This window comes from Callithrix jacchus, chromosome 4 (genome assembly GCF_049354715.1).
Source record: "Callithrix jacchus isolate 240 chromosome 4, calJac240_pri, whole genome shotgun sequence".
In the NCBI taxonomy this organism is placed as follows: domain Eukaryota; kingdom Metazoa; phylum Chordata; class Mammalia; order Primates; family Cebidae; genus Callithrix; species Callithrix jacchus.
Window position 1 is genome coordinate 56,297,587 of NC_133505.1, and position 27,325 is coordinate 56,324,911.

The following is a 27,325-nucleotide window of genomic DNA, read 5'->3' on the forward strand; positions in this document are numbered from 1 at the left end:
AAGTTCCTCATTGCTCAAGATTTCATCCCGAAGCATAAATCAGCAAATTGAAAGTATAGATTTAGGGCAGTAGTTAGAAATAATGAAATTGCTTTCTCTTTTAGGAAACTTGAGAAACAAACCTTCCTGTGGATGTGCCTGTGAGTTACAACCCAGCTTGAATACTTTCTAAATGGCTCCAAATTTCAAGATCACTTTGACAGTCTCCTGGCTCTTAGCTTCAATAAATGCAGTGTCCATGTTCCTTTGTACTGAATGCTCTATTTCTTTCCTTATAAAACTCTAAACCTCATTGAATGTGCAATGGAAATGCTCTTCTGGGCAACATAAATAATTAAAAAATATTATGCTCTGATAAATTTTATATATATATACACACACATAACTATATGTGTGTGTGCGCGTGTGCTCACTGCATATATTATTTCCTGCTCGGACCTATACAAAAATTGCTAAGAAACAGTAAAATGGACAGTTTGGCCTTCAACCTTTTATCCAACCAAGGGAGCTAAGAAGTGGCTCAAAGATGGTAGCATGAGAAAACAGAGGAGAAAACGAAGGGTTGGATAATCTGCAAACTGAATAATTGAGTAATGACATAACTGGATCATTGAAAAAAAGTTAAGAATTGTACTAGTTATTAGAGAATCATGCATGACCCTGGAAACTTGCTTTTCATTTAAAAACAGGAGCCGGAATTATGAAATGCTTCAAGCTGGCTTATTCAAGTCTGTTGAGATCTCTCCTGATTTGCTTTTCAGACCCCTTGTGGTTCCAGCACAGAATGGCCTTAAACCACACTTCGCTGCCTCAGGACGAGCGCCTGCCACACTACCTTCGAGATGGGGATCCCTTTGCTTCCAAACTTTCTTGGGAAGCGGATTTAGTGGCTGGCTTTTACCTGACAATAATTGGTAAGGTTTCTTAATTCTTCTGTACAAAGGCTGCATTTAGAAAATTCATGGGCTGATGTGTTAATTTTGTAAACGGATTTCAATACTTAAGTGGATAGTTTAGCAGAGGTGAAGAGAGAGGAAGGCAGAAGATGGAGTGGCATTATGGCATTCAATAAATGTTTCCTATAAATGACGATTATTATCATTATTAGTAATAAAATTCCATTGATAATCCAAAGAACTCTTTTAGCAAAATTATAATTCTTGAGATTGTATTTCATTTTGGTTACTTTGGGAGTAAATTTACTTTCTAAATACCGAAATTAATGATAATGATATTTTATTTAAACAGAGTGCTTTTCTTTTCTAAAAATGTTTTTGATATAGTCATAAGATTTTAGATTGAGAATGGGCCTTACAAATAATCTGGTTCAGTCTCCTGTTCTCACAGCTGAGCAAACTCAGTTGTGCTATAGTGCTATAGTAATGGTAGAAATAGTGAGTTTACTTCACCTAAAAGTAAAATTGTATCATGACAGCATAGCTAAGTCATTTTGGTGAGAGTGGAAAAATGTATTGGTGATAAATGACAGAAAGTCCAGGGTCAAAAGAGTTTTGTGCATAATTGACTAAGGGGTGAACCTGCTTCTAGACTGCATGATCTCATTCATTCAGTAGCCACATGTGGCTTTTCCAAATTGAAAGGGGTTGTAGTGTAAATACGCACCAGATACTGAAGGCTCAGTACAAGAAAAAATGGTACAAAATATCTCATTAATAATTTTTAAAAATTAAATACATGTGGAACATACACCATTTTGGGTATGTTAAGCTAAATAAAATATATTATTAAAATTAATTTTCTGGTAAATTTTTGCTTTGTTTAATGGCTACCAGAAAATTTTAGAATCCATATGTGGCTCGCATTTCTGGCTTATATTACATTTCTATTGGACAGCACTAATCCAGACAATTAGGATTTAACCACCACACTTTTCTTAAATTTAAAATTGTTGTTTTAAATTTGGGTGACCAGTGCGAAGGTGGGTTATGTCTTTAGGTTTGTTTGCCTTTAATTTTTTCAAGTATTGGGTCAAACTTGCTCTCTCCCTCTTTTCTCTTTGTTTCTATCTTTCTCTTTCACCCTTCTTCCCTCCCTTCCTCCCTTTCTCTCTTTCTCTCCCTCTCTCATCTATTTATTACTGGCTAAGAATTTCATTTAACCTCCTGAAATTAGCAAAACTCATTAGAAAATACTTGAAATCCCTCTATGGTCAGTGCTTGAGGCAAAAGGAATTCATGTGATTCAACCAAATTCTGCTGTACAGTGATTCCCTGGGTCCTTGTCTTTATTGTTGTTAGCGTTTACTAGTTTAAATTGTTTCTTATAAATGAGTCCTCATTTCTTTTCAACATAAATATATATTGAGCCCCCACCCTTTGCCACTGTTTTAAGTTGCTAGGAATAGAGCAGTGAATAAAATGGGCAAACATTCTGCTGGTAGAGAGACTATCTTATCTCTGTAAAATCCACATTTCATTTTTATTAAACTTAAGTACTTTTAATCACCAGAAAGGCAGAAAAATCAGCAGCTTATCAATCGAATTTAGCATAGCTTCATCACTTTCAAGGAATGAATTAAAAAGTAACATCAATAACCTGACAGATTGCTCCAGACTTCACAAAATAGAGAGGCCCATCAGTCCATTCCCAATCTTAAGCATGGAGGATTGCAGAAAGAGAGGCAACCAGGGTGGAGAAATCAGGAGGATTTCCCACCTGATGCACATGGAGTTGGAAGGAAAATCTACAATCATATTCCAGTGGGTTTGCTGAGATGAAGCCAGAAAAATAGATTCAAAGAGAGACCCCAGACAAGGGGGAGCTTTGGGAGGATCAGTGCGCTGGAAGGAGGAGCCAGTGGTATGTTAGAGAACAGTCATGCAGGGTGAGCAGAGGGGTCGGCTGGAGGGGTGTGGCCTCACCTTTGACCCCCTTCTTGGGCTTTGCTGTGTGTGTGGTTTTCAATCTCCTAGAATAGGCTAGTGTAGATGTGCCAAGATTTATTTATTTATTTATTTTTTGAGATAAAGTCTCACCATGTCACCCAGGTTGGAGTGTAGTGATGCGATTTCAGTTCACTGCAACCTCCACCTCCCAGGTTCAAATGATTCGCATGCCTCAGCCTCCTGTGTAGCTGGGGCTACAGGTGTACACCACCCATGCGTGGCTAAGTTTTGTATTTCTTAGTAGAGATGGGATTTTGCCATGTTGGCCAGGCTGGTCTCGATCTCCTGGCCTCAAGTGATCTGCCCACCTCAGCCTCCCAAAATGCTGGGATTACAAGTGTGAGCCATTGTGCCTGGCCAAGATGTGTGTGCCCAGATTGCTTTTAAGGAGCCAGAGTGAATTTAACATTCTTGGTGGGCTTTGCTAAATACTAGAAGTCTTAACAGACAATTGAAAGATAACAACATAAATCTGAATTTGAAATACAGGAGAAATAAATTACAAACCCATTTTCCACCTTCTGTACATTTACGATTATTGTAAAAACCACATTTATTAACAGTTAATATATATGATATTTTTGTATCCATAAATGATATAGGATTTGATAATCTAAAATCTCCCCACTTTGGTCTTTATCTTCTTAATCTGGTTGTCTTTTCACTAACATTAAGAATAAATTGGTTTTCTCCTGACCCTCATCTATAACTTCTTTACATTGCTTGTGGGAATAATTAACATGCAAAATATAGAGAGATGACTATTTTTTTGATAATGCTTTGGCTACTGGGTGAAACCTTACGAAGCAGAGTTGGTAAAAACAATTTAAGGAAGGAAAATAATATTCTCAAAGAGATGCAGACAGGTGAAGTTTGTTTAAAGGAGCCTTGTGTATCAAATGCATATGCATACTTGCTTTTAATCTTTGTGGATACAAAGTAGGTGGCATTAAGTTTATAATTTTTCAAGCCATGTTTTCACATTTTACTTTCGCAATGGGCTGTCCTGGCTGGTTTCCTTGAATGAGACCTAAGTTTCATTGTAGTTGGTTTGCTCTAGAACTCCATAATCTCTGTTATTTTTCTTTTCCACTTTAAGAAAGCTAAAGAGGTTTTAATGGACCATGAAGCAGCACTGACTCCAGGGAGTCAGAATTTCCTGAGCACAATGCAGTTAGTTCCTGGTGGTTTCATACCATCAGCTGAATCACACATTTCTTTCTTTGCCCCCAAATGAATTGTGGTGGAGAAGTAGAAATTAAAATAGAAAACTCTGGGTTTCTCCTGTTAATACTCTCCTTATTCCTTACTACTAAAGGCAGCTGTACCAGATTCTCATTTATACACAGCTACACTATGAAGCAAGAATTCCTGAAGAAATCTACTCTACATGTTAAGCTATGGAAGTAGGTGTATTCTTTTCTTAAATAAAGTCAGTAGGGATTGGGTCTTTTTGGATTTAAACTGGGTTTGTAAGAACTTTCAAACAGTTTCATTGTAATGCCAAAGCCAATTAGTCATTAATAAAAAGATATGAAAAAGTGGGAACACAATTATGGCATTGTTGGTAGGTTCGTGGGTTGAGGGTCACTTTCTCTCCCCTTGGTGGGAGGGACAGTGCCAGGTTCTCGATTGTCACCTACTTACCCTTGATATTTAGTCCAGTAGCAGCTGAAGGCTGTCCTATCTGCCAGACACTCAGTGTCCACATCTCCCGAAGAGGTGAAAGTCCTGGGACGTCCCTGGGAGATGTCCATTTTCTTGAAGGGAGTTACGCCAGTGGTACCTGGCCTCTGCCTCTCCTGAACACTGGTGCTCTCTTAGGAGTTCACAGTGATACCGAAGGCAACTCCTTTGGTTGGCTTCATCTTCAGAATTTGTCAAGAGCTAAGGGTTTAACCCTACTTCTCAGAGGGAGGGAGTTCTATAAAGCCAATAATCTATAAAAATGGCTGAGGAAAGTACTCCACCCTGGGGGCCAGTACAAGAACTGACCATTGGGATTCCCACACTTTCCTGAGCCTCACTGGGAAGTTAGTGCCTTTTTCTGGGTAAGTTCAGTCTTATAATCCCCGACTCTGCCCCATTGGCCTGTCACTCACAACTCATGCCTTTTATTTCATCTTCTTAATTTAGATTTTTTTATTTAGAGTCCTTTCACTACCCTCTAAATCTATGGTGTCCATTTTTGAAGTTGAGAAGTGTTTCATATCTGAGTGAGCTCTAAGTCCTAGTTTTAACGATGGGAATTTTTATTTTTCCTTGTAGGGATTCTGTCCACATTTGGAAATGGATATGTCCTTTATATGTCTTCTAGACGAAAGAAGAAGCTGAGGCCCGCTGAAATAATGACTATCAATTTAGCGGTCTGTGATCTGGGGATTTCAGGTAACACAACCATGCTATTTTTTCTTTGTGAGTTTTAAGTGCTTCCGATTCTGAAGTACTCACTGGCTCAGATTTCACCCCTGACGCCACTTCCCTTCATAGCTCCTTCTTCTCTTTGCTTCACAAATCATCTTTTAGAGTTTCGTGGCAAGTCAATTGGGTGCTGTCTGGCTGACAAGATCATTCATTTAATATTTATTGAGTCTTTTCTGCACATTAGATTCTGAAGACGCAATTTGAAATAATACATGACACCTTAGATGTCTCAAAGTGTAGTGGACTAAACGATTCAGAAATCAGAAATTATGAGGCAAGTTCCAGGTCACTATTTTAAGCTTCTTTACACCCCTCCAACCATTATGAAGTCTGATGAAAATAAACATCAACAGAGGAGTCTTGAAGGGTAAATGACAGTCAAAAACAGTTAAGAGGTGAATATAGGAAGAGGAAAGAGGTGCCCTGCTGATGATATATGTAATCATGATGTAGCGACAAATCACAAGCATAGGAAGCTTCTGGCTCAGTGGTTCCTCAAACACAGCTCACAAAGTATCATCTGAGGAAGTTCTGATTTAAGTGGTTGAGAATGTTACCTGGGCATCAGGATATTTAAAACGAGAATCTACAGGTAAGCTAATGTGTGGCCCAAACTGAGAAACACTGGCTTCTTTTTCGCTTATCTAACAACACAGAAAGGAGGGGTTGGAATAAAATTTCTCTTTCACTATGATTCACTTTTAAAAACATGAACCATTTTAAGTAAATCATTCTTCACTTTCTTCTATACAACTGCAGAGTTGCTTAGGTAAACTCGAATCTGTCTTTGAATCCCAACATCTGCTATTTAGCTTACAGTTTAGGTCATTAAGAGTTGGGTAATTTGTTTGAACATACACAGCAGCTCCTCTTGCCATTAGAAACTTGTTAGTAGTTTCCCATCAAAAGCCTCCTTTAAAAAATGTTTTCAGGCTGGGCATAGTGGCTTGCACCTGTAGTCCCAAAGCTTTAGGAGGCTGAGATGGTTAGAAAGTTTGAGGCCAGGAGTTCAGAATCAGCCTGGGCAACGTAGTGAGACTTCATCTCTACAAAACAAACTTATTCTTGAAGTATTGAGTAAAACAAAACAAAACAAAACGAAACAAAACGAAACAAACAAACAAAAAGTAGCTGGGCACTTGAGTCCAGGAGTTCAAGGCTGCAGCGAGCTCTGATAGGACCACTGCACTCCAGCCTGGGTGAAAAAGCGAGAGATCAATTAAAAAAAAAAAAGAGTTTTCTGATATTTGTTTCTCTCTTCATAAGTGGATTTTTCTGCCGATCTCTAAAAGCAAGGCTCAGTAATAATCATATGCATATCGAATCACTATTTAGCACACAGCAGATGTGTGCTTACTCACAGTTTCGATGGTCTTGGTATCAGGGAAGGCTTTAATTAGTATGGACCTGCATAAACATTATGAACTCTTATGGTGAATGCACATACACCTTAGGAAGAGCATGATATGCCTGGTCCTTTTCTGTGAAAATAATCAGGACAAACCCCAGGGGCATTTGCGAGTCTGCAAAATGGCTGCCATTTTTACTTGTGGCCACGCGATGGCGGTGTCGCAACAGGAACGGTAGCTTTCTCGGCCAGCTCGCCCCATAGGGCCCTAAGATGGTCTACCTGGTGCGGAGCTTACCATGGCTGAAAGAAACATGTCATTCCAGCCACATCCTTCACCGGTGAATAATATCAGGCTCATGGCTGGATTAGACTAGGCTTGAATAAAAATGTCCTTAATTGGCCTGATACATTGAAAAATGCTTTCAACCAAGCAAGTCTGCTCGAGAATGGCACAAACCGCCTCATTACTCTGCTTATGTGTTCAGAGTAATTCACCAGAAACCACTTTCTTTCATATAACAGCTTTCTCTAAACCAGAACAGGGTTTAGACTTCTGAACATCTATAATACATTTTCCCTTCCAATGAACCTTAAAATTTGTCTGCTTTATTTATTTATTTATTTTTGCCCAGTTATATTCCATTATAAGCACCTCCTGGAGGCCAGATGTATGGCATCTATCAGCTAATACTTGTTGACTATATATCAAAGGCCCCCGGTCACGTGTACGTATTAGGATAACCTGGGGAGTTTTAAAAACATGAATGATGCCTGAACTCACTCCAGATAAATAATAATATTGGGAGGTTTGGGGGGAGGGATGGAACCCTGGATACTGATCTTTCAGAGCAAAGCAAAACAACCCCTCCGACTATTCTAATGTGCAGCCGGGTTCCGGAAACATTCTACCAAGTGGAAGAGAGAGAGGGACATTCTAGATGATACCCCAAAGGTTAATCCGAAGCGCTACTGAAGGAGAAAGCCTGAAATCGCTTTTGCTCATCAGGATCCCAGGCACAACAGACATAATTTCACTCCATTCTGTCACTTTCACTTGTCGTTTTGCTGCCTTTCGCACCAATCTGGCAGACACCCACCTGAAGCCTCTTAGTTTGCTGTTTCCTCTGCCTCTAATCCTTTCCCTCCAGGCTTTGACTTCTTTCCCATCGATTTAGGTGTCTACCTAAATGCCACATCTCAGAGAAGTCTTCCCCTAATATGTTTATGTAAAACAACAATTTCTGTCTACCTGCTTTCTCTGCTTTCTTTTCCTTCTCAGTGCTAATCACTACCTATCATCCTGTCATACCACATCTTATATTAAAAATTTGGGTGCTTTTTTTTTTTTTTGTCTGCTTTCCCTGTTAGAAAATAAACTTGTCAGTCTTGATCTTCACTTTGTCCTCTAGCACTTTGCTCTGGGATTCTTACATAGAAGGGACTGGAAGATTTGTTGTTGAATGGAAAAAAACCCAACCCCCCAAAAACCCAAAGTAGAAGAACGCTTTCTAGAAAGTAAAAAAAGAAAAACGCGAACAGTTATTTTACACTGCATTTCCTTGTGGCCTCACTAGAATGAGGCGGCTCTCATATAAGGGCGTCCAGTCTAGGAAGCTGAAAGGTGGCCCTAACCGTCAGCTAGAGGAGATGAGCGTCTAGCTTGCAGCAGACACTCAGTAAATATGTGTTGATTGACTGAACTAACAGGAACTCCTGAATACTTTTGTATACCATACAGGAACACACCTGGGAGGACTGGGAGCTAACCCCTGCAGGCTGTGAATGTCAGTTACTTAGCTTTCCTAAAGCACCGAGGTTAAGGAACCTTCTTTTATGATGTAGATCAGTTAGAGGTTTGAAGAGCTTCCTCAGCACATTCTTTTATTTGTGGGACTGAATACAATAACTGAATAGGGAGGAGGGCTTCAGGGTATGATGTAAAAGTAGCAGAATGCTTTCTAGAAAGTTAAAAAAAAAAAAAAAAACCCAGCAACTAATGGAGGCCAAAGGAATATTTTAAATCCCAGAAATCTGGATCTGGTTGTAAACAGCTTGGACCTCACATTTACTGAACTAGCTATACCGTATTTGAATAAGATATAACTCAACGGAACAAGAAAAAAAGAAATGACTGAAACAGAAGGAAACGTGAAAAATCTGGTTCTAACCTTAACAAAAGGTATTTTTAGATAAAATTCCTAAACAATTTTTTTTTAAAACAGTGAATTTTTTTCTTTGAAAAAGAGCATGACTTAGAAGCTGAATATATAAAACAGGTGAAAAAAAGGTCTTTCCTGATTGATGGAAAGTGGAGGATGGAGCCCTGGTTGCTTGATATTTCTTTCCCTAAATAACCTACCTACTTCTCCTTCAAGGGACTCTCTCTCTCTCTCTCTCTCTCTCTCTCTCTCTCTCTCTCTCTCTCTCTCTCTCTCTCTCAGAGGAGCTCTATGAATCCCCTGTATAATAATTAGGGTCCTTTCCAAATCTAATAATATCCTCCCTCCTTCACCTCCCCCCATCCTATAGCTTCCCTGTGAACATTCAACTTTCTGGAGTTTTTAAAGCACTTTTTATTCATTGATAATAACAAAGAAATAGTAAAATACTAAATATGTTCTATTTTTTAAATAAATAAACCGACAAATTCGCATTTCTGAAAAAGTGGTCCACATCATTCTTTAAACTGTATTTGGAACCCACATCTTCTTTCTCCAGTACCCTTTATAATCTGTCTTCTCCAGAGTGCCGTTAAACCTCCTCCTTTTCTAAATTCACAGCGGTTAGTTCCCACTGATGGTCTCATTAAGGCTTTCTCTGATAACCTCTCTCTTTCCCCTCCCAAACCCTTTCACAGATACTTAACTCCTAAAATGCAAGGTTACCTTGGGGTGTTAGAAACCAAATTCCTCCTACAAGGATGCAGTGGCCAAAAGTGAGAAAGAGAAAAAAGAACAACGCCCAGTTCCCCTTTTCCTGATAAGGCATCTCACACTTTATATACTCTGGTTCTAAAATGCCCCACTTGGAGGAAGGCGATGAGGTGGATGGAAATAACCATTTTCCATATTCTTTTTGTCTTTCTCCTCTTTTTCCTCATTTTATCTTTCTCCATCTTTTCATTCTTCTATTTATTGAGACAATTTTCTGGAAGTTTGATTATTAAGAAAAGTTGCATTGGTCCCAGGAATGTAAGTATGTTTCAAAAACGAATCTATGAATAGCCAACATTAACAGATTCAATGAGAAAAAAAGTTATGAGCACCTCAGTAGATTCAGAAAAAGCATTTAATAAAACTTAATATCTATTTCTGGTAAAGAGAAAAATCTTAACAGACTAGTGTGAGAAAGAACTTCTCTGGAATAGAAAAGTTGTGCTTGAAGAGAATACTCAGACATTTAATACACGGCTTCTCTCTCTTAGCTTTCAAATCTTCATTTGGACTGCAACAAAACATCAAAACTGACCAGATCTTTGTCACTGGCTACTAATATCATGCCTGTAATTTCTGAAGCCAGGTCTCTTTGAGTCAGTTTTTTTTTTTTTTTTTTTTTTAGACGGAGTTTCGCTCTTGTTACCCAGGCTGGAGTGCAATGGCACAATCTCGGCTCACCGCAACCTCCGCCCCCTGGGTTCAGGCAATTCTCCTGCCTCAGCCTCCTGAGTAGCTGGGATTACAGGCACGCGCCACCATGCCCAGCTAATTTTTTGTAATTTTTAGTAGAGACGGGGTTTCACCATGTTGACCAGGATGGTCTCGATCTGTTGACCTTGTGATCCACCCGCCTCGGCCTCCCAAAGTGCTGGGATTACAGGCTTGAGCCACCGCGCCCGGCCTGAGTCAGTTTTTAAAAAAGTAATAATTACTTAAAAGTTTTCCTTCGATATTCTTTCACTGTCTTTGGCTATTGAGATGGAAAGTCCTCTTTGGGTAGCTTCAAACTGAGTTTATTCACAGATAACTACTGGACTTTATGAATCAAGGGTGTGTGTGTGTGTGTGTGTGTTTACATGTGCCCCTGTGCTTAGTGGAGGAGGTTCAGGTGAGTTGAGGTAGGTGGGGAAATAGTAACCATAGGGAATGTCTGCTGACAACTCACTTGGTGCTCTAGTTGTAGGCAAGCCGTTCACCATCATCTCTTGCTTCTGTCACCGCTGGGTGTTTGGCTGGATCGGCTGCCGCTGGTATGGATGGGCTGGATTTTTCTTTGGCTGTGGAAGCCTTATCACCATGACTGCTGTCAGCCTGGATCGATACTTGAAAATCTGCTATTTATCTTATGGTAAGTTGGCAGGTTTCTCATTCCCTGACAGTTAAAGCTAGGTGGATCGAGTGTTAGAACTGTACATGTTTTATGCAGATAATAAACAAAGACTATTAATAACCTCAGAGATCAAGAATATTTCTACTTGTAGCCTATCTTGTTCTGACATGTTTAAGGATTTGTACCTATGTCAAAGTAGATTTCTTTCAATACATATTTTATAGTAATGTCTGGCGTTTGGCTACGATGCTTTTTAGAAAGTATCATTTCCTTGTATAGCGTGTAAGCTTCCATCATGTTTTTCCATGCAAACAAAAGAAATAAAGTGCATCAAAACGGTGTTAAGTCTAAGATGTCTAGCTCATTCCCCACCTAGTAAGTGTAATTATAAGAAAAGTTGTTTAAGATTCTCCCTTAGGACTCATGCTTCCTCTGATTTCAGAGATAAGGAATTCCAAAAGGTTTATCTCCAAGTTAGAGTCGTGTAGCTGTTTCTGCATGAAAGGACACACATGTAGAAATATCACTCAACATATTTTTTTTTTTTTGTGGTATTGGTTGGTAGAAAGATGAGTGATTACAAGAATTGGTGAATCAGCAGAAAATAAGTTTCCAAGGCCTCATTATATATATATTTTTTAATGATTAGACTATTCTACAGGTTAAAAATAATTTCTAGTACTTTTGTTTCTTGGCACTCTTGGAATTTATTAAGCCTGAAAGAATTTGGGCATTTGGGCCTTTAAGTTGAATATTGAGAACCAGCCACAACCAAGGAATAGTACTGACTTCCTCTGGATAAAGCTGCTTTGATTGTCAGCCTGTCAATTAGAGTGGTCGTGACGGATGACAGACTGTGGTGTCAGAGCAGGGCCTGGAGACTGAGGTGGGAACAATCAAGTTGACCTGACACTGTCACGGTGGTGGAAATCTCCCTTTGTATTGTTGCAGTTTATAGTTCCCAAACTCCAAAGAATCCATGCTTGGGTGGGTGGAAGACAGGGACTTGTGAACCACCCTCTTCATCATCCAGCACTCCTTTTTTTTTTTTTTAGGTTTCCATCTCCTTTTTTAAACATTTAAAACTTCCAATAGAAATAGCTTGAATCAAAATGTCCAATAAGATATAAAATATGCAGCTATACATATTCTGTATGACGTCAACATCTAATTCTTTCTATAGATTTATTTTTGTTCATACCAAAGAGATTTGAAATTTAACTATAGATTTTATAGCTAAGAAGGCAAAAAAGTTAAACTTCCTAAGAGTATTTGAGAAATATTAAACCCTGATGCCTCTGTTTTTAAATATTTTCTTGAGTTTAGGCTTTGTCAGTTAAAGAGATGATGATGCCCACTGCCAGGATCATTGCAGGTCGTAACTCCGTGTGTGGGAACTGTGTATATTTTCCAGCTTCTTCTAAGGTTGAACCTCAGTAGTGTGGTTTCATCATTTAATCTGATGCACTATTAAACCCTCCACACAGCGTCCCAGAATGTTGGAATTAGAAGGTCGCTTGGGGACATGTAGTCTTTTCTCCCATGTAACGTGGTAAACTGTTTTAAGGCATCCCTGAGAGACGACCACTTGGCCTCTTCTTGAGTAATACCAGTGACCAGTGACGGGGAGCTTACTACTGCACAAGGCAGCCCATTCTCTGATTGGTCTGCTCTCATTGTTACAATGTTATTCCTTATATTAAGACAAAACTGCCTCCCAGTAACCTCCACCCATTGGTCCTAGTTCTGACTTCTGGAGCAACACAGAACCAATCTACTAATCTACTCCCTCCTGTACTTGACAGCCTTTCACCATACTGGAATGTAAGTATAAAACACCTCACAAGTAACCCTAACCATAAATGCTTATACGTATGCCTATGCACATTCCCATGAATATATGTGATTACCTGTGCCAGTGTTTTATCGGTTTTAATGGAGAAGCAAGAGCTGGTTTATAGTGTGGCTACATGATTGCTACTCCTATCTGGTTGGGCATGAAATTTGCATTTCGTGATAAAAAGTGCCACATATTTGATAAAATGGAGACAATAGAATATAGAAACAATCTGTTATATTTCTTGTTAGCACTAAAAAAGATACACTTACACAGGAGTAAAACATTCATGTTAATGTAGCACTTTCTAGTTTGCAAAGCAGGCCCCTTACATTATTTTATTTAACCCACATGCAATATATTTTTACTTCCTCCATTTTACTGCTAAGGACACCAGATATCTAGAAAAGTTACATGTACAAGGTCAAAGACCAGACACAGAAGAATTAGGCCTTACTGACTTCTCAAACCTCGTGTTGCACTAAGCAGAGGCAGGCCTCGAGTCTGTGTTGACGTAATCATCTAGCTTTTGTCAAATGTATTTTGATATTCCTTCTCTGCTAAACACAAAACCAAGGCAGTAAGGAGTCACTTCCCCAGCCCTCTTCGTTCGAGGTGATGAGTGAGGTGTGAAGGTAATTTCCCATGGTGGCTGCTGCACTAAATCAGGCCGACCTGTCTTTGGTGGTTGTGTTGAACTCTGAAAATGATCGCTAGTGCTTTACAGCTTTTCTTAGATGACTGCACTATTTCCTTCTCTTGGAATTCTCTTTTGGTTAACAGAAATTAGTGCTGAAAAAACGGAGCTCATTTTTTGTCTTCCTGAAAATATCTTCACAGAATTACTTTTGCAGAACATGATGCAACCTACCTAGATTCTCTGCCTCTCCCGCTGCGGCTGTGTGAGTGTGATTGTTGTGTGAATGATGTTTGAAGACTCCAAACCTGCTCCACAGATTACCAAGCACAGTCAATCACTTTAACCTCACACCGTAGTGCCATGACCACAAGCCACCAAGCCCCTTCCACGAGTTCTTAGGAAGCCAGCTGAGACTAGTGACACAAAAGCTGTTAGGAGGAAGGGCATTTTAAAGACACAAGCCATGTTTTGTGATTCCTCACCTCCCAGAAGGATTCTCCCTGGATGATCCACTAACACACCCTTTCCGAGATGTTTTCTCAGGGGCCTCCACTGTCTTCAGCATCCTCTCATCTCTTTCCTGTCCCTTTTCCCAGCTTTTGTCCCTTCTCCCTCTCAAAGCTCCCAGATGCCTAGAGAAAACCTTCCAATTGTGTTCTCCTGGAGAAAGGCCCAAGCTCTGGAACTTTCTTCCGTTTACTCCACTCTCCCTCAGGCTTCAGTTATCTGCCCAGGTCTCCCAGAAATCAATGGAATAAATCTTTGGAGGTGGAATTTGACATATCGAGGGGAGGTATCTGGGTGTAGGGCAGATTACATGCCGGTAATGCTTTTCTTCCGCCTCCAGGGGTTTGGCTGAAAAGAAAGCACGCCTACATCTGCCTGGCAGCTATCTGGGCCTATGCTTCCTTCTGGACCACCATGCCCTTGGTAGGTCTGGGGGACTACGCACCTGAACCGTTTGGAACCTCATGCACCCTGGACTGGTGGCTGGCCCAGGCCTCGGTAGGGGGCCAGGTTTTCATCCTGAACATCCTCTTCTTCTGCCTCTTGCTCCCAACGGCTGTGATTGTGTTCTCCTACGTAAAGATCATTGCCAAGGTTAAGTCCTCTTCCAAAGAAGTAGCTCATTTCGACAGTCGGATCCATAGCAGCCATGTGCTGGAGATGAAACTGACAAAGGTAACTGCATTACTCTTTCACACATGCGTTTTCTGACCACTTAAAACTTCATAGTGTAAAAAGGATAGGGAATGCTGGAGACTGAGAGAACTTAGAATCTCTATTCTTCACATACTCCTGAACTCTGTGGATGAATGTCTAAGCCTTTCTTCGTGGTATCTCTCTTCTCTCTTTCTGTCTCTGCTCCTCCACTTTTCTCTTCTCTATCTCTCTTTTACACACACACACACACACACACACACACACTCACACACATACATTTTTAATATATACCAAATTTGTATACCCCATCCATTGGGGGCTTATCTTCTCTATTGAATAGGGTACTATTGATTTATATGAATTATTTCAGTAATAAGAATAACTTTTATGAATCATATAATGCCTGACAGTACTTACTGTGTTGCATGGACTTTGAAGCATGATTAGGGACATTCTACCACTCAAATTATTTATAGAGTAAGAGTTTACCATGTGTGCTGTCCCAAGGGAAGCTTGTGTTAAGAACACGAGCAGTTTCTGCAGGCTTGAGTACCATGGTAAATGGTATTTTCAGAGGTGGCAGTTCTTCAGATATTGTGGAGTAAGGAAAAGAACAAGACTAGAGTTTAATCCCATCACGAGTACTGGCCAGGTTTGTGACCTAGAGCTAGATATTTAGCTTTGTTGAATCCCTATTTCCTCATTTGTGTAACAGGAATAATAATATCTGTCTCATTGGGTTATGGTGGGAATTCAAAGAGATAAAGCATATTATTCTGTCATTTGATGCATAGAAGGTGTTAAAGCAGCCGTGATTTCTCCTTTTTCCTTACACCTGTCAGGAATTACTGGTAGAGTCTAAAGCAGTGGTCTTCACACTTTCATGTTTTTTTTCCCCCTATATTGAAAAAATATTTTCCAACACATGCCCTCAATATAAATGACATACAGGTAATACTATCAAACTTCATATTAAATATTAGCACCTTCTATTTTTTGTCTTCTATTTTAAAGATAAAAATAAAGGTAGATTGAAGTTATAATTATTTCTTCCTGTATCCTAATCAATTATGTTAATGGGTATCCTACCCTCAAATGTTCTCGCAGTTCACTCTGGAGACCACTGGTCTCAGGGACCCATAGCAACACAGTTCCCTCCAGATAAGAGATAACTTCTTAAGTCAGAGCCTGGGTTCTGGAAATATTCCTTTCTCCAAATTGCAGAATTTTTGAAGTTGTACAAAGATCTTTTGGTTGCATATTGTATTAGTCTGCCCTCACACTGTTAATAAAGATGTACCCAAGATGGGGTAATTTATAAAGGAAAGAGGTTTGATTAACTCACAATTCCACATGGCTGGGGAGGCATAACAATCATGGCAGAAGGTGAATGGAGAGCAAAGTCACCTCTTAGATGTTGGCAGGCAAGAGAGTATGTGCAGGGGAACTCCCTTTTATAGAACCATCAGATCTTGTGAGACTTAATCAGGGTCATGAGAGCAGCATGGGAAAGTCCTACTCCCATGATTCAGTTACCTCTCACTGGGTCCCGACCATGACAAATGGGAATTATGGGAGCTACAATTCAAGATGAGACTTGGGTTGAGAGGACACCCAAACCATATCACATGTCATGAGCTAGATTCCTGATGGCTCCAGTTGACTGTTATGTCCAAACTCTACATGACGAGTAGAGGAAGCTTTGAGGGATGTTTTCACCACTCTAAATCTATACGGATAGCTTAATAATAGAAAAGTTCTTGGACAAAAATGCAGCCTTAGGGAACATGATCTTCTGTCTTATAATTGACTATAAAGTAGAAAAATATTTTCATGAAATGAAGCATTATGAGTTAGGTTCTTCTTTTCTAGCTCTCCCTTTAGCTCTTATCTGCAACTTTCAAAAAAGAAATTTAAATAAATCAGTGCTAGTTAAAGTTGAATTATATGTAATCCAAATCCTACCACTTAACAGGTACTATTTTAGAAACTGGGCAAATGTACCAATGATGAAAATTTTGCTTTTCAATAGTTTGTGGAAGTATGCCCAGGAAACCATGTGTAGACATCCATCACACTGGTATGTGACGTTGAAGTTTACTTTGTTGCCCTGTGGTTTGACATAGTATACAGTTGCTGCAATGTCTCAGAATGTGCTTTCTTTTTGCCATCCCCCTCACCTCTCTGTTTGCCATCCCCCATATATCATTGGCCCTGATACTTTGTTGCTCTTGCTCAGTGAATCTGGATCCTGACTGCCAGGAGGCCCTTCTTCAGTTTCTCCCAGTTTGTTACCGATCATCTTCTCTCCTGTCAGCTGAACTGCTCAACTTGACCTCCTTGAATTCTAGCATCTTGTCCTTTGTGTATTCTTGAGGAGTGAGAAGCTTGTTAGTCAATGCTTCTGGAACTCATTATACATATGAGATATAGCTCAGCAGATACCATTTAATTTGATTTGTTATTATTCTGCTTGGCTTGGACTGGGTAGATCAATAGGCTTGCCCTTGACCAGTTTAACCAAAGAAATGTTAAATGAAGCATAGGAATACATATATGTAATTTTGTTATGTATATTCTTTTAATTTATATACTGAATATCATATCATATATCATGTAATATATTAAGAATATGCATTAAAATAGCCTAAATACAAAACATTTCTAATTATTAATATTTGTGCAGAAAATTTAAGCCAAAATTCAACCCATATTAAAAAGTTAATCTAGTCAATGTTTAGACCAGTAAGTGTTTTTAGAACTCATTATATGTGTGAGTCAATGCTTTTGGAACTCATTATGCATATGAGGTATCACTCAGTGCATATGCCATTTAATTTAATTTGTTATTATTATTCTGCTTGACTTGGGCTGGGTAGATCAAATAGTTAGGCTCACCCTAGACCAGGTTCACTAAAGAAATGTTAAATGAAATGTAGGAATACATATGTATAATTTTGATATGTATATATGTATATTCTTTTAATTTATATACTTAATAACATATCATATAATATGTAATATTATATTGTATGTCTATATTTCATTTATTTGTATAAACATATTAAAATAACCTAAATAAAAGTGTTTCTAATTATTATTTATTCAGAAACTGTAAGCCAAAATTCAACCCATATTGAGAAATGAACATAACTATTATGACCTCTTCAGTACTACATTTAAACTATTTGTAATTACTACTCAATTTTGACCTTGATTTTTCCTACTGAGTAAAAATAAGTAGAAACCACCTTTTACTGGGCCCTTCCATAGCCTTAGAAATCTTTTTGCTCATTTAGCTACTGCTCAGGATTGTCAATTTGCCTGCTCACTTGGTGCTTCTTATCTTCAGAACAGCATGGTCTAAAACCTGATTACTTAAAGGTTATCTTCTGGGATTCTGGGATCAAAATCACTTAGTTTTCTGTGTATTCTAATTATTTCTAGTTTATTACTGGGGCCAGTATTCTGCAGGTCTGATCTCATCAACCTAAATGTTGGCATTCTGTCTACAACCTTTCTCTATTTTGTAGCTTTCTTCTAATTAATTTAAAAAAAGATGGTTTTGCTAGACTTTTGTAAGGCTGAAATTTCACAGGCTACAAACAGAGGTGTACTATATATATAAGACTCTCCTTATATTTCTATGCCTCAGCATGATCTCATTTCTATGCCTGCATTTGACCTTGTAAAACTAATTTCTTATTGAACAATCAAGATGAATTCAGTGATATCAGTAATTTCTCTCCTCTTCCTAGGATTACCTAAAAGTTTCAGGAAAGTTTTCATGATGTCAGTGCTAATGGTAGGGGACTCCCGGTCTGGGTGTTGTCATTCGTTGACCCTGGCATTGCTGAGATATTTAGGGTTTCCTGTGGTCTTAGCTTTAGTTGTCATGGATCACTTTGCATCTTCGTTGTTCCAACTATAAGGCCTCTTTAGGCTCATCAGCACTGCATGCTACTTTCCCACCCTTCTGCTGCAACCCATCAGGTGTATCTTGGGTCTTGGCTGGGACCCTGAAAAGTGAGGCACATGTTTTCTGCTTTCACATATCTTAAGAGTTCTATTGTTTTTTCCTACCCCCATCCCTGGCCTTTGGTGCTCAGCTCAGTAGGGTAGGTTCAGGACACCTTCTCAAGGAAGGTTACCAACTCTTCTGATGTCCCCATTTGCCTTTGGAGGGTAGGTCCTGTACCTATTCAGGAATGGGAAAACTGGCTCGTATTTCCATGTACATTCTCTAAATTTTTCACATAGTAATCTTAATGCCCTGAGTCCTTTACGCCTCCGATTGTGGATGCTCAGTCATTTTTTTCCCCACACTCAAAACCCTTTTTCTCAATTATTTTCTCTCCTGTGAGTTTCAAATTTCCGTTTTAAAACTCAGAAACTGAGAAATGAATGTTTTACTTCTTTGGGTATTTTTGCTTGTAAAAACATTCACACAATGCAGTGGACACTCTTGCTGCTGATTAAACAAGGGGAATGTTAGAGTCACTGCCTGAGGGGTTCTTCCCGCCTTCTGCATAAAGACCATGGCATTGCAATAAAGAGTTTAATAGACGCGAGGCAGGCTGCACCAGATGGGAAATGGAGTTAGTACCCAAATCAATCTCATCTAAAGCTTGTAGGTGAGGGGTATCTCAAAGGTAGTTTGAGTGAAGGGGTGGGGATTGCTAGGCAATGGGTGCTTGCTGCAACTGGTTGGGTTGGGGATGAAATCATAGAAGGTCGAAGCTGTCCTCTTGAGCTGAGTCTGCCCAGGTGGGGCCATAGGAGTCATGGGGTCCAGGTGGAGCTATGAGTGTCAGACATTCAAAAAAACCTGAAAAGATACCTCAAAAGGCCAATCTTAGGTTCTACAATAGTGACATTATTTGAAGGAGTAATTGAGGAAGTTGCATATCTTATAACCTTTAGAATAATGGCTGACAATCAGTTATGTCTGCACCTTAGCAGAACTCAGTCTTCTCTCCTCTGACTGTTTGAAAGACTCCCATTAGTTTTTCAAAAGTGCTTGGGTTTGGGGAAAGGCCTGTTATCATTTAAACTTTATCCTAAATGTCTCTCAAAGTCAGTCTGGCCCCAAATCCCAGGAATAATTAGGGAAAGTCAAGATGGGGGTGTTACAACAGCTTAGCTCACTGTTATAATATTTCTTACTGGTATAATTTTTGCAAAGTCAGTTTCAGTACAATGACAGGAAGACAATCCCAGAAGCATACATCCATTTTTCCAAATATTATTATGCCATACATCTTGGTAGTTCATAGTAATTCATTTAACACACATCAATCATTTACAACGTTCCAGGTCTACAGTTATCCAGATCCCCTGGGCACCTGGATTTCTCTCAGTGTTCATTATGTATAGCAGAAACCCCTCCAGATTCTCCCTGATTAAAGTCCCCCTGCTGTGTATGAGCCATCAGAGCACTGGGCACATTATCTTTAGTGACATTGGTTATATTTTTCTGAATCACATGTTTATGGCTCCCTTTGTAAGATATTAAATGAGGTTCAGGCAAGTGCTGTGGGCACTGTTTGCACTGGACCCTACAGCCTGGCACCTGCTAACTGTTTAACCAAGATCGCTTGAATAAATACCTAATTTAATAAACTAAGTTAAATTAATTACCTTGATGAATGTTAAGAGTTCCCTTGAACCTTGGCTTGAGTGCCTCTGTTCCTTTTATACCTGACAGGGCATTTGGCTTCACTTTGCTCTTTTACACGGACTGTGAAACCTTTCTGAAACCCTTAAACATAAAGTTCCATTTCCCTTAAATGACTCCTCCCTTTTATAGCTCAGAAGATGTTATTTATCACTGAAAGATCAGATTGAGAAGACCCCCCTATATGGACTCTCAGGGCAGTTCATGGGGAAAGTTAAAGTGTATTGCTTTAAAAAAACCAAAAACCCAATTCATTAATTACATCCTTCTGTTCTTAGCTTAAATGTCACTTCCCAGAGAAGCATTTCCAAAAATTGAATTCAGATCTTCCTATTACAATGTTTCACTGCAGCTTTTACATTTTCTTCTTGGAATGTGTCACAATTTTTAATTAATTTACAATTTCATACTTATTTTGGGGATTATTTGTTCATTTCCTTTTTTTTTTCTTTTTTACCACTACTTGATGAGCCCTGAGGGGGGAACAACCATGTTTTTTCATTCTCTTTGTGTCCCTAGGGCCCAATACAATGCCTCATACATTGTAAGTGCATTAATATATATTTGTGGAAGGAAGGAAGGATTAGTTCAGAGCAATTTAATAATGAAAAAAGTTTTAAACTAAATGTCAATCCCAATTTTGCCATTAGCTCCTTGAGAGGTGTTACATAGTCAATGTGTGTTTTTATTTTGCCTGCCAGAGGCTGAAAGGCTTGTGTATTTGAGGAATTTCCAACATTTTGTGCCCTGCCAAGAGTGGAAGGAGGAGCATTGTGCCTCTTAATTTAAAAGATGCTGAAAAGACCTCTCATTTCCCAGAATTCCCCTACAGATATGGACTTGGGCACCAGCCCTCAACCTGTCCCAGGAACTACTGACAGGACATCAAGGGGCAGGGAATTCTCTCCTGAGGCCATGACTACAGCAGCAATGGTTTCTGCATCAGAACCAGTTCTCAGGCACAGTTTTGGGTAGCATTTCTCTCTGATTGATCTCAATGTACAGTACAACTTTCCAGTGATCAATCTCCTTTAAATAAATGTATTTTCTATCTCACTCAGCCATAGTCAATTTCTGTTGCTTGCAACTCAGCATCTTGATGAATTCACCTAGGACAAACCATTTGAGCTGGCTGGGCCTTAGTTTTCTTATCTGTGAAAGAAAGTGGAGGAAAAGAATGAAGTGATCAGTTACCTTCCAAACTCTGAGCATCTATGAAAATGATTAGATTGGTTCAATTGTTTAAAGGTCTTTGGCAATAGCTACTGTTACTAAAAACACATGGCCATCCCACCTGAATATTTGTTCCACTCCAAGCTGCATATCCTCACTTCAAGGGCTTTGGGTCATCTATAACCAACGGTGAAGTCTCCCCTGTTTTGTTGAGCCAGATACTTATAAGTTATTTTCTGTTCTTTAAACCAGCCACTGCCTAGTCAGGGAATATTGTGTTCAGTTTTGGACCCAAATCCCAAAACACAGATGCATAGAGTGACATGACCTAATTCGCCGCCTCTCTTTTCAGTTGCAGCTTTTGCTTGTTTAGAGAGTAGTGGTATTTTAAGATTTGAGAAAATTGCAATTGGGAAATGTGAAATTCTTGTTTTTTTTCTTTTTTTTTTTTTTTTAGGTACGAATTCATGTTTACTGCTTAGATCACAACCAGGGTTAACAAATGGAAGTTACCCTAAAGGTGTACCTTACAGAAATGTTTACTTTACAAGTGTATGGAGGCAGGTGTAGGATAGTTGGCCTTAATTATCATTCTGTGGATAAAATAGAAGGAAGAAATTCGGCCGGGCGCGGTGGCTCAAGCCTGTAATCCCAGCACTTTGGGAGGCCGAGACGGGCGGATCACGAGGTCGAGAGATCGAGACCATCCTGGTCAACATGGTGAAACCCCATCTCTACTAAAAATACAAAAAATTAGCTGGGCATGGTGGCGCGTGCCTGTAGTCCCAGCTACTCGGGAGGCTGAGGCAGGAGAATTGCCTGAACCCAGGAGGCGGAGGTTGCGGTGAGCCGAGATCGCGCCATTGCACTCCAGGCTGGGTAACAAGAGCAAAACTCCGTCTCAAAAAAAAAAAAAAAAAAAAAAAAAAGAAGGAAGAAATTCAAACTAGACACACTCAAAGCTATCAAATTGCTTAATTTCTTAAAAGGTAATGTGAAAGCTAAGTAAGTGTCACCACTCTTATTTGTGTGTGTATGTGAGGGAAACAAAGAAGGTAGATCACAGTTGTCAAGTTCCCTACCTTTCTGCTTGCCACAGGTAGAATCACTCAATGACAGGTGGCTGGCTCTACGTGTGGAAGGTAGTAGTCTCGTAACTGGAATTACTGTCTTTTAATATTATTTTCTTACTGGTTGGACCCAAATCCATATACTTGCCAGCTAGACCCAAAATAGAAAAACAAAATCTTGTCACCCACATGCTCCCGTCAATTGCACTCTCTCCTGAAGCAGGTGGTGCTCATTCTTCCTGTTCTGTAATGCATAGAGGTGATCTCTCCTGACACATTATCTCACCATAGCCACTGAAGTATCTTTGCCATCCCCAGTCTAATTGGTTCTATGATGTGATTCAGTCTTGTTATTGACGGGGAACTTATTTCATCTCTCTGGCTGTCTTTTTTCAACCTTATTTTCACATCAATTCTATATTTTCTTCTCATCTATTTTATTATTCAAGGTATTGTGCAGCTTCAAGTGTTAGCTAAAGTCGTATTCATATCTGGGCAAAGGAGCCTGAAGGGAGGAGCTGGGTACCCCTTCTGAAACAGCTGTTCCTAGAAAATGAGGGATTCTGCCCCACTCAAACTGTGAAGCTGAACCATGACTGGTATCACGGAGTTACTCAAATATCTCCATGCCAATGACTTTTCCCACTATTCCACACTCAGCACGTTGAAAGGTGGGAAACTCCTTTTCAGAAGCCTTATCTTCTGGAATGCTTCAGATGTATTAGACACAGAGCCATAGCCATGGAGAATTTTCTTTCAACCACATTATTCTGTTATTGCTTTAATTGGTTAATTCGTTGGAATTGAGCAATTACAGACAACACTACTTTTGTGACACAATGCCAGCTTGAACTGGAACTGGAAAATGGCTAATCCCTTGGTCCTCTGCAGCACGATGTACGTAAAATGAACTGGGTTGCAGATGTGTGATTCTTTTGTAGAAGCTAAACATGTACTCTGTGAATTTCCGCCCACAAAAATTGTCTAATTTAGGATTTGAAGTCTTACTGTTTTTCCAGTGACCCAAAAGGCAGTGACAAAAGTGAAGTAATTAAAAGAAATAAACAACTTAGAAAAAGCTGATGTGTAGAGGAGCCTGTGTTAGAAATGGCTTAAGGAAATCTGGAATAGAGATTTTAGAAAATAAAAATGAAGACACACTTCGAATTAAGGAAAGTAAAAAACAAACTGATGAAAAGATTAAACACATTCCAAGCTGAGTAGAAAGTGCTGACAAAAATGGAGTGTAAGATGAAAGTTTTGAAAACTTTTGTGGCCTGTATCTTAAAATAGTATTCATATTTAAATGTTTCATATTTTTGGGAGTGTATTTTTAAATGATTTTAGAAGGTTATAAAAAGTGAATGTGCCTTATATTAACTTTGTATCCACTTCAGAAACATAAATAACATTGTGTAGTACTTTTTAGATCTAGCCTTTTATCCCTCTTTCTGCTTTAAACTCAATTTCTAAGTCTTTCAATTTAAAGTATTTAGATTTATTCTAATCCCAGAAAAACCACAGTGATTCATTTGCTATGTGTTTGTAAAACTGCAGTATATTTAATTCTTCTATGTCCTTTTAAGAAGGATAACATAATGCAAATGTTTTAAGTCTTTCCTGTTCCCCAATTGCACACTTCTCTAAAAGTAGAAAATACGTAAAATATAGAAAATATTATGGACTAAGTGCTAATCTATTTTTTGTCAATGACTTTGGCAGCAACACAGAAAACAGCTTTTGGGATACTGTGAACTCATCATATGACTCACCAAAGAAGCAAAGATGGAGCTATGTTAAGTCCCCAGACATCTGCTAAAGCAAGCTTTATTTCTACAGTTAGTGTTTATTTGGGGATTTAGAAAAAGAAGGCCCTCACAGTGAGCCTTGAGGCATCCATTCCATTTACAAGCAAAAGTCACATAGACTTAACCAAATAAAAATTCTCCTGGGTAAGCTTCACAGAAAGATAAAAAAGCAAGTCCAGTGGGAGAGCTGCATGTGTATATTAGGACTTGACAGTTTGACTGTTAAGCACAGGTGAGAGTTTTGGCACAGGACCTAAAGCAAGGTTGCAGGTCACACGGGAGACCTGGGGATCTGGGCTCACTTGATTCATTTCCTGGTGATTCAGATTCTCTATTTGTAAAATGGAACAAAACTGATATTATTAAGGCTGTGTGTGTGTGTATGTGTGTGTGTGTGCGTGTGTGTGTATGTATGTGTGTGCGTGTGTGTGTGTGTGCATGTGTGTGCGCGCGCGTGTGTGTGTGCGTGTGTGTGTATGTGTGTGTGTGTGCGCGTGTGTGTGTGTGTGTGTGTGTGTGTGTGTGCTGCAGTTAATGTTCAGAGATGAGTTCTGAAATTCAGGGTGGAATTTTAGAACCTGAAACTTTAGGGCAAAATTTTCTATGTTTCATTCTTATCCACCTCACAGAGGTGGGTTCCCAGGGCAAAGACATCCCATAGACAGGCTGTTCCACGGGTCAAGTAGACCAAAGGCTGTGGACCTTGCCTGTCTACCACTAACGTGTACTAAAATACATGTGCACACATATGACCTTGTTATAGGAAAAACACATCCAATCTACCATCAAAAGCAAAAAAGGCATTCACAAATGGTGTTGCTTTAATTATTACTAATAAAGCATGATGTGTCTTACTCCTTAGCACTGATTCTCTACAACTTGTCATAACCCTGTTGTTGGGAATTGTTATTTTACTTCTTAAAGTGGGGGATGGGAGTGAAAGAAAGTGAAACCTGGCATAGCTCCATCCTTAGTCAGAGATTATAGGGAAGTCCAGTTTTCCTGGAACTCCTTCATAAAATCCTCAAGGTGGGTCTGATCAAGATCTTTTAAGTCATGCACTGCTCTCTATTCCTATTACTGTAGCCAGTAATGTGTAGTCCTCTGATTGGTTGGATTTGGGTCATGTGGTACCCACGATGCCAACTTCATAAAGCAGCCTAGCAGATTGAGGGGTTCTGGTGATTCTAAGTTAGAAGAGATACAATGGAAAGATGGAAATAAAGGCAGACAGCCCCTCTGCAAAAATAGATGTCTACTACACAGAAGATACAGTTTTCAAATTTATTTTACAGAAGAAACATCCTAGTAGATAACAGTGTGTGAGGATACTTTGATGTTAGTGTATGCTTTCTCAATTAGGAAATGAAATAGCTCAAGTTTAAAATAAAAACCAAAGTTTTGATTTCATTTGTCAGTCTCAATACTCTAATTTCTTATTTCTTCTTTAACCTCTTGCCTAACCAAACCTGCTAACAGTAGAAATTCTATGTGGGCAGGAATGTGTCTCTTTGTTTATTGCTTTATCCTTCACACAAAACATGTGGAAGATGCTCAGTAATACTTGTCGATTGAATGAATAAACAATGATTTTTCTACCTTCTATTTCTTTCTGCCCCATTTTACGCTACAGGTTAATCCTCCTAAGCAAGGCTCTCATCGTATTTTCTGCCCCAAAACCTACTAGTGTCTCAAAGAATATAGAATTGAGTGCAAGCTCAATAATATCATACCAAACCCTGAATACATGGATGCTATCTTTCTTTCCTGCCTCATCTCCCTTTGTTGCTTTCTCAGACCACACCACAATGAACTGCTCGCTGGTTCATATACAGACCTCCCACATTCCTGTCTATGCCTTTACTTTGTCTCACTACTACTCCTTTATTTCTACTTGCTAAGGTGCATGTCCTCTTTGAAACTGTCCTCAACAGGCCAGGCATGGGTGCTAATGCCTGTAATCCCAGTACTTTGGGAGGCCGAGGTGGGTGGATCACCTAAGGTTAGGAGTTCAAGACTAGCCTGGCGAACATGATGAAACACTGTCTCTACAAAAATACAAAAATTATCCAGGCATGGTGCATGCACTTGTAATACCAGCTACTCGAGAGGCTGAGGCAGGAGAATCGCTTGAACCTGGGAGGCGGAGGTTGCAATGAGCTGAGATTGCACCATTGCACTCCAGCCTGGGCAACAAGAGTGAAACATTGTCTCAAAAAAAAAATTTCCTTAATTTGCCCAATAGGATGTACATATGTCTTCTGCTGAGCTGCCACTTAAATCATATTCAGCCTTGTATTGTAGTTATTTGTATTCTAGAGGGATACAACTCAGGCTCTAGGTTTTACTGGTATTCCCCACAGTAGTAGGCATAGTGTCTTACACAAAGCACTCGCTAAACAGAGTTTGTTGAGTTGAAGTGAGATGACGTGTGGGGTCAGGCAGGTGTTACACAGCAGTAATTAGGACTACAGTATTAAAGGGAGTGAACTGCAGATGGCAAGAGACTCATGAGGGTCTTTTAAATGCTCTCGCTAATTATTCTTTGGTCTGAAAATAAAGAGGCCCCAAAGGTGACTATAATTTTGTGAGAGTGAGTGTTTTCTAGAAAAGTATTGTTCCATACAACTGTGCCAGTTTGGCTGAATCTCAATGACTTATTTTACATTATCTACCTAGTGAATTTCCATTATGTGAGCCTCATACCTGAGAAGAATTTGACTCAAAAGGAATTACATTTAGTAAAAATTTCTGAAAATGCAAATTAGAATTTCAAACCAGGGCAGTGTTTCTGTTTCCTGAGGTGAATATGGATGATTTAAAATTTCATCAAGGTGAATGTATTTTCCAGTGAGTTTTTAAGTGAATATAAGTTGAAAAGTCCAGAAATATTACGATTTCCTGACCCATGGAGGCATGATCTGACAGCTATTTGAGGGTTATATTTTGGGTCTTTGGGTACATTCAGATTCTAGAATGGAAACTGCATAGGAGGTGGTAAATGGGATA

At 39.3% G+C, this 27,325-nt stretch overlaps 1 protein-coding gene across 1 annotated transcript in view; it reads left to right on the forward strand.

The window, feature by feature from the left end:
- Window positions 1–700: 700 nt before the first annotated feature.
- OPN5 (opsin 5) overlaps window positions 701–27,325 on the forward strand; it is a 32,980-nt gene continuing 6,355 nt past the window's right edge. The window contains exons 1-4 of the mRNA XM_054254076.2: window positions 701–914; window positions 5,175–5,294; window positions 10,801–10,965; window positions 14,272–14,606. Of these exons, the coding sequence (XP_054110051.2) occupies window positions 701–914; window positions 5,175–5,294; window positions 10,801–10,965; window positions 14,272–14,606 (834 nt within the window). The remainder of the gene's footprint in view (window positions 915–5,174; window positions 5,295–10,800; window positions 10,966–14,271; window positions 14,607–27,325) is intronic.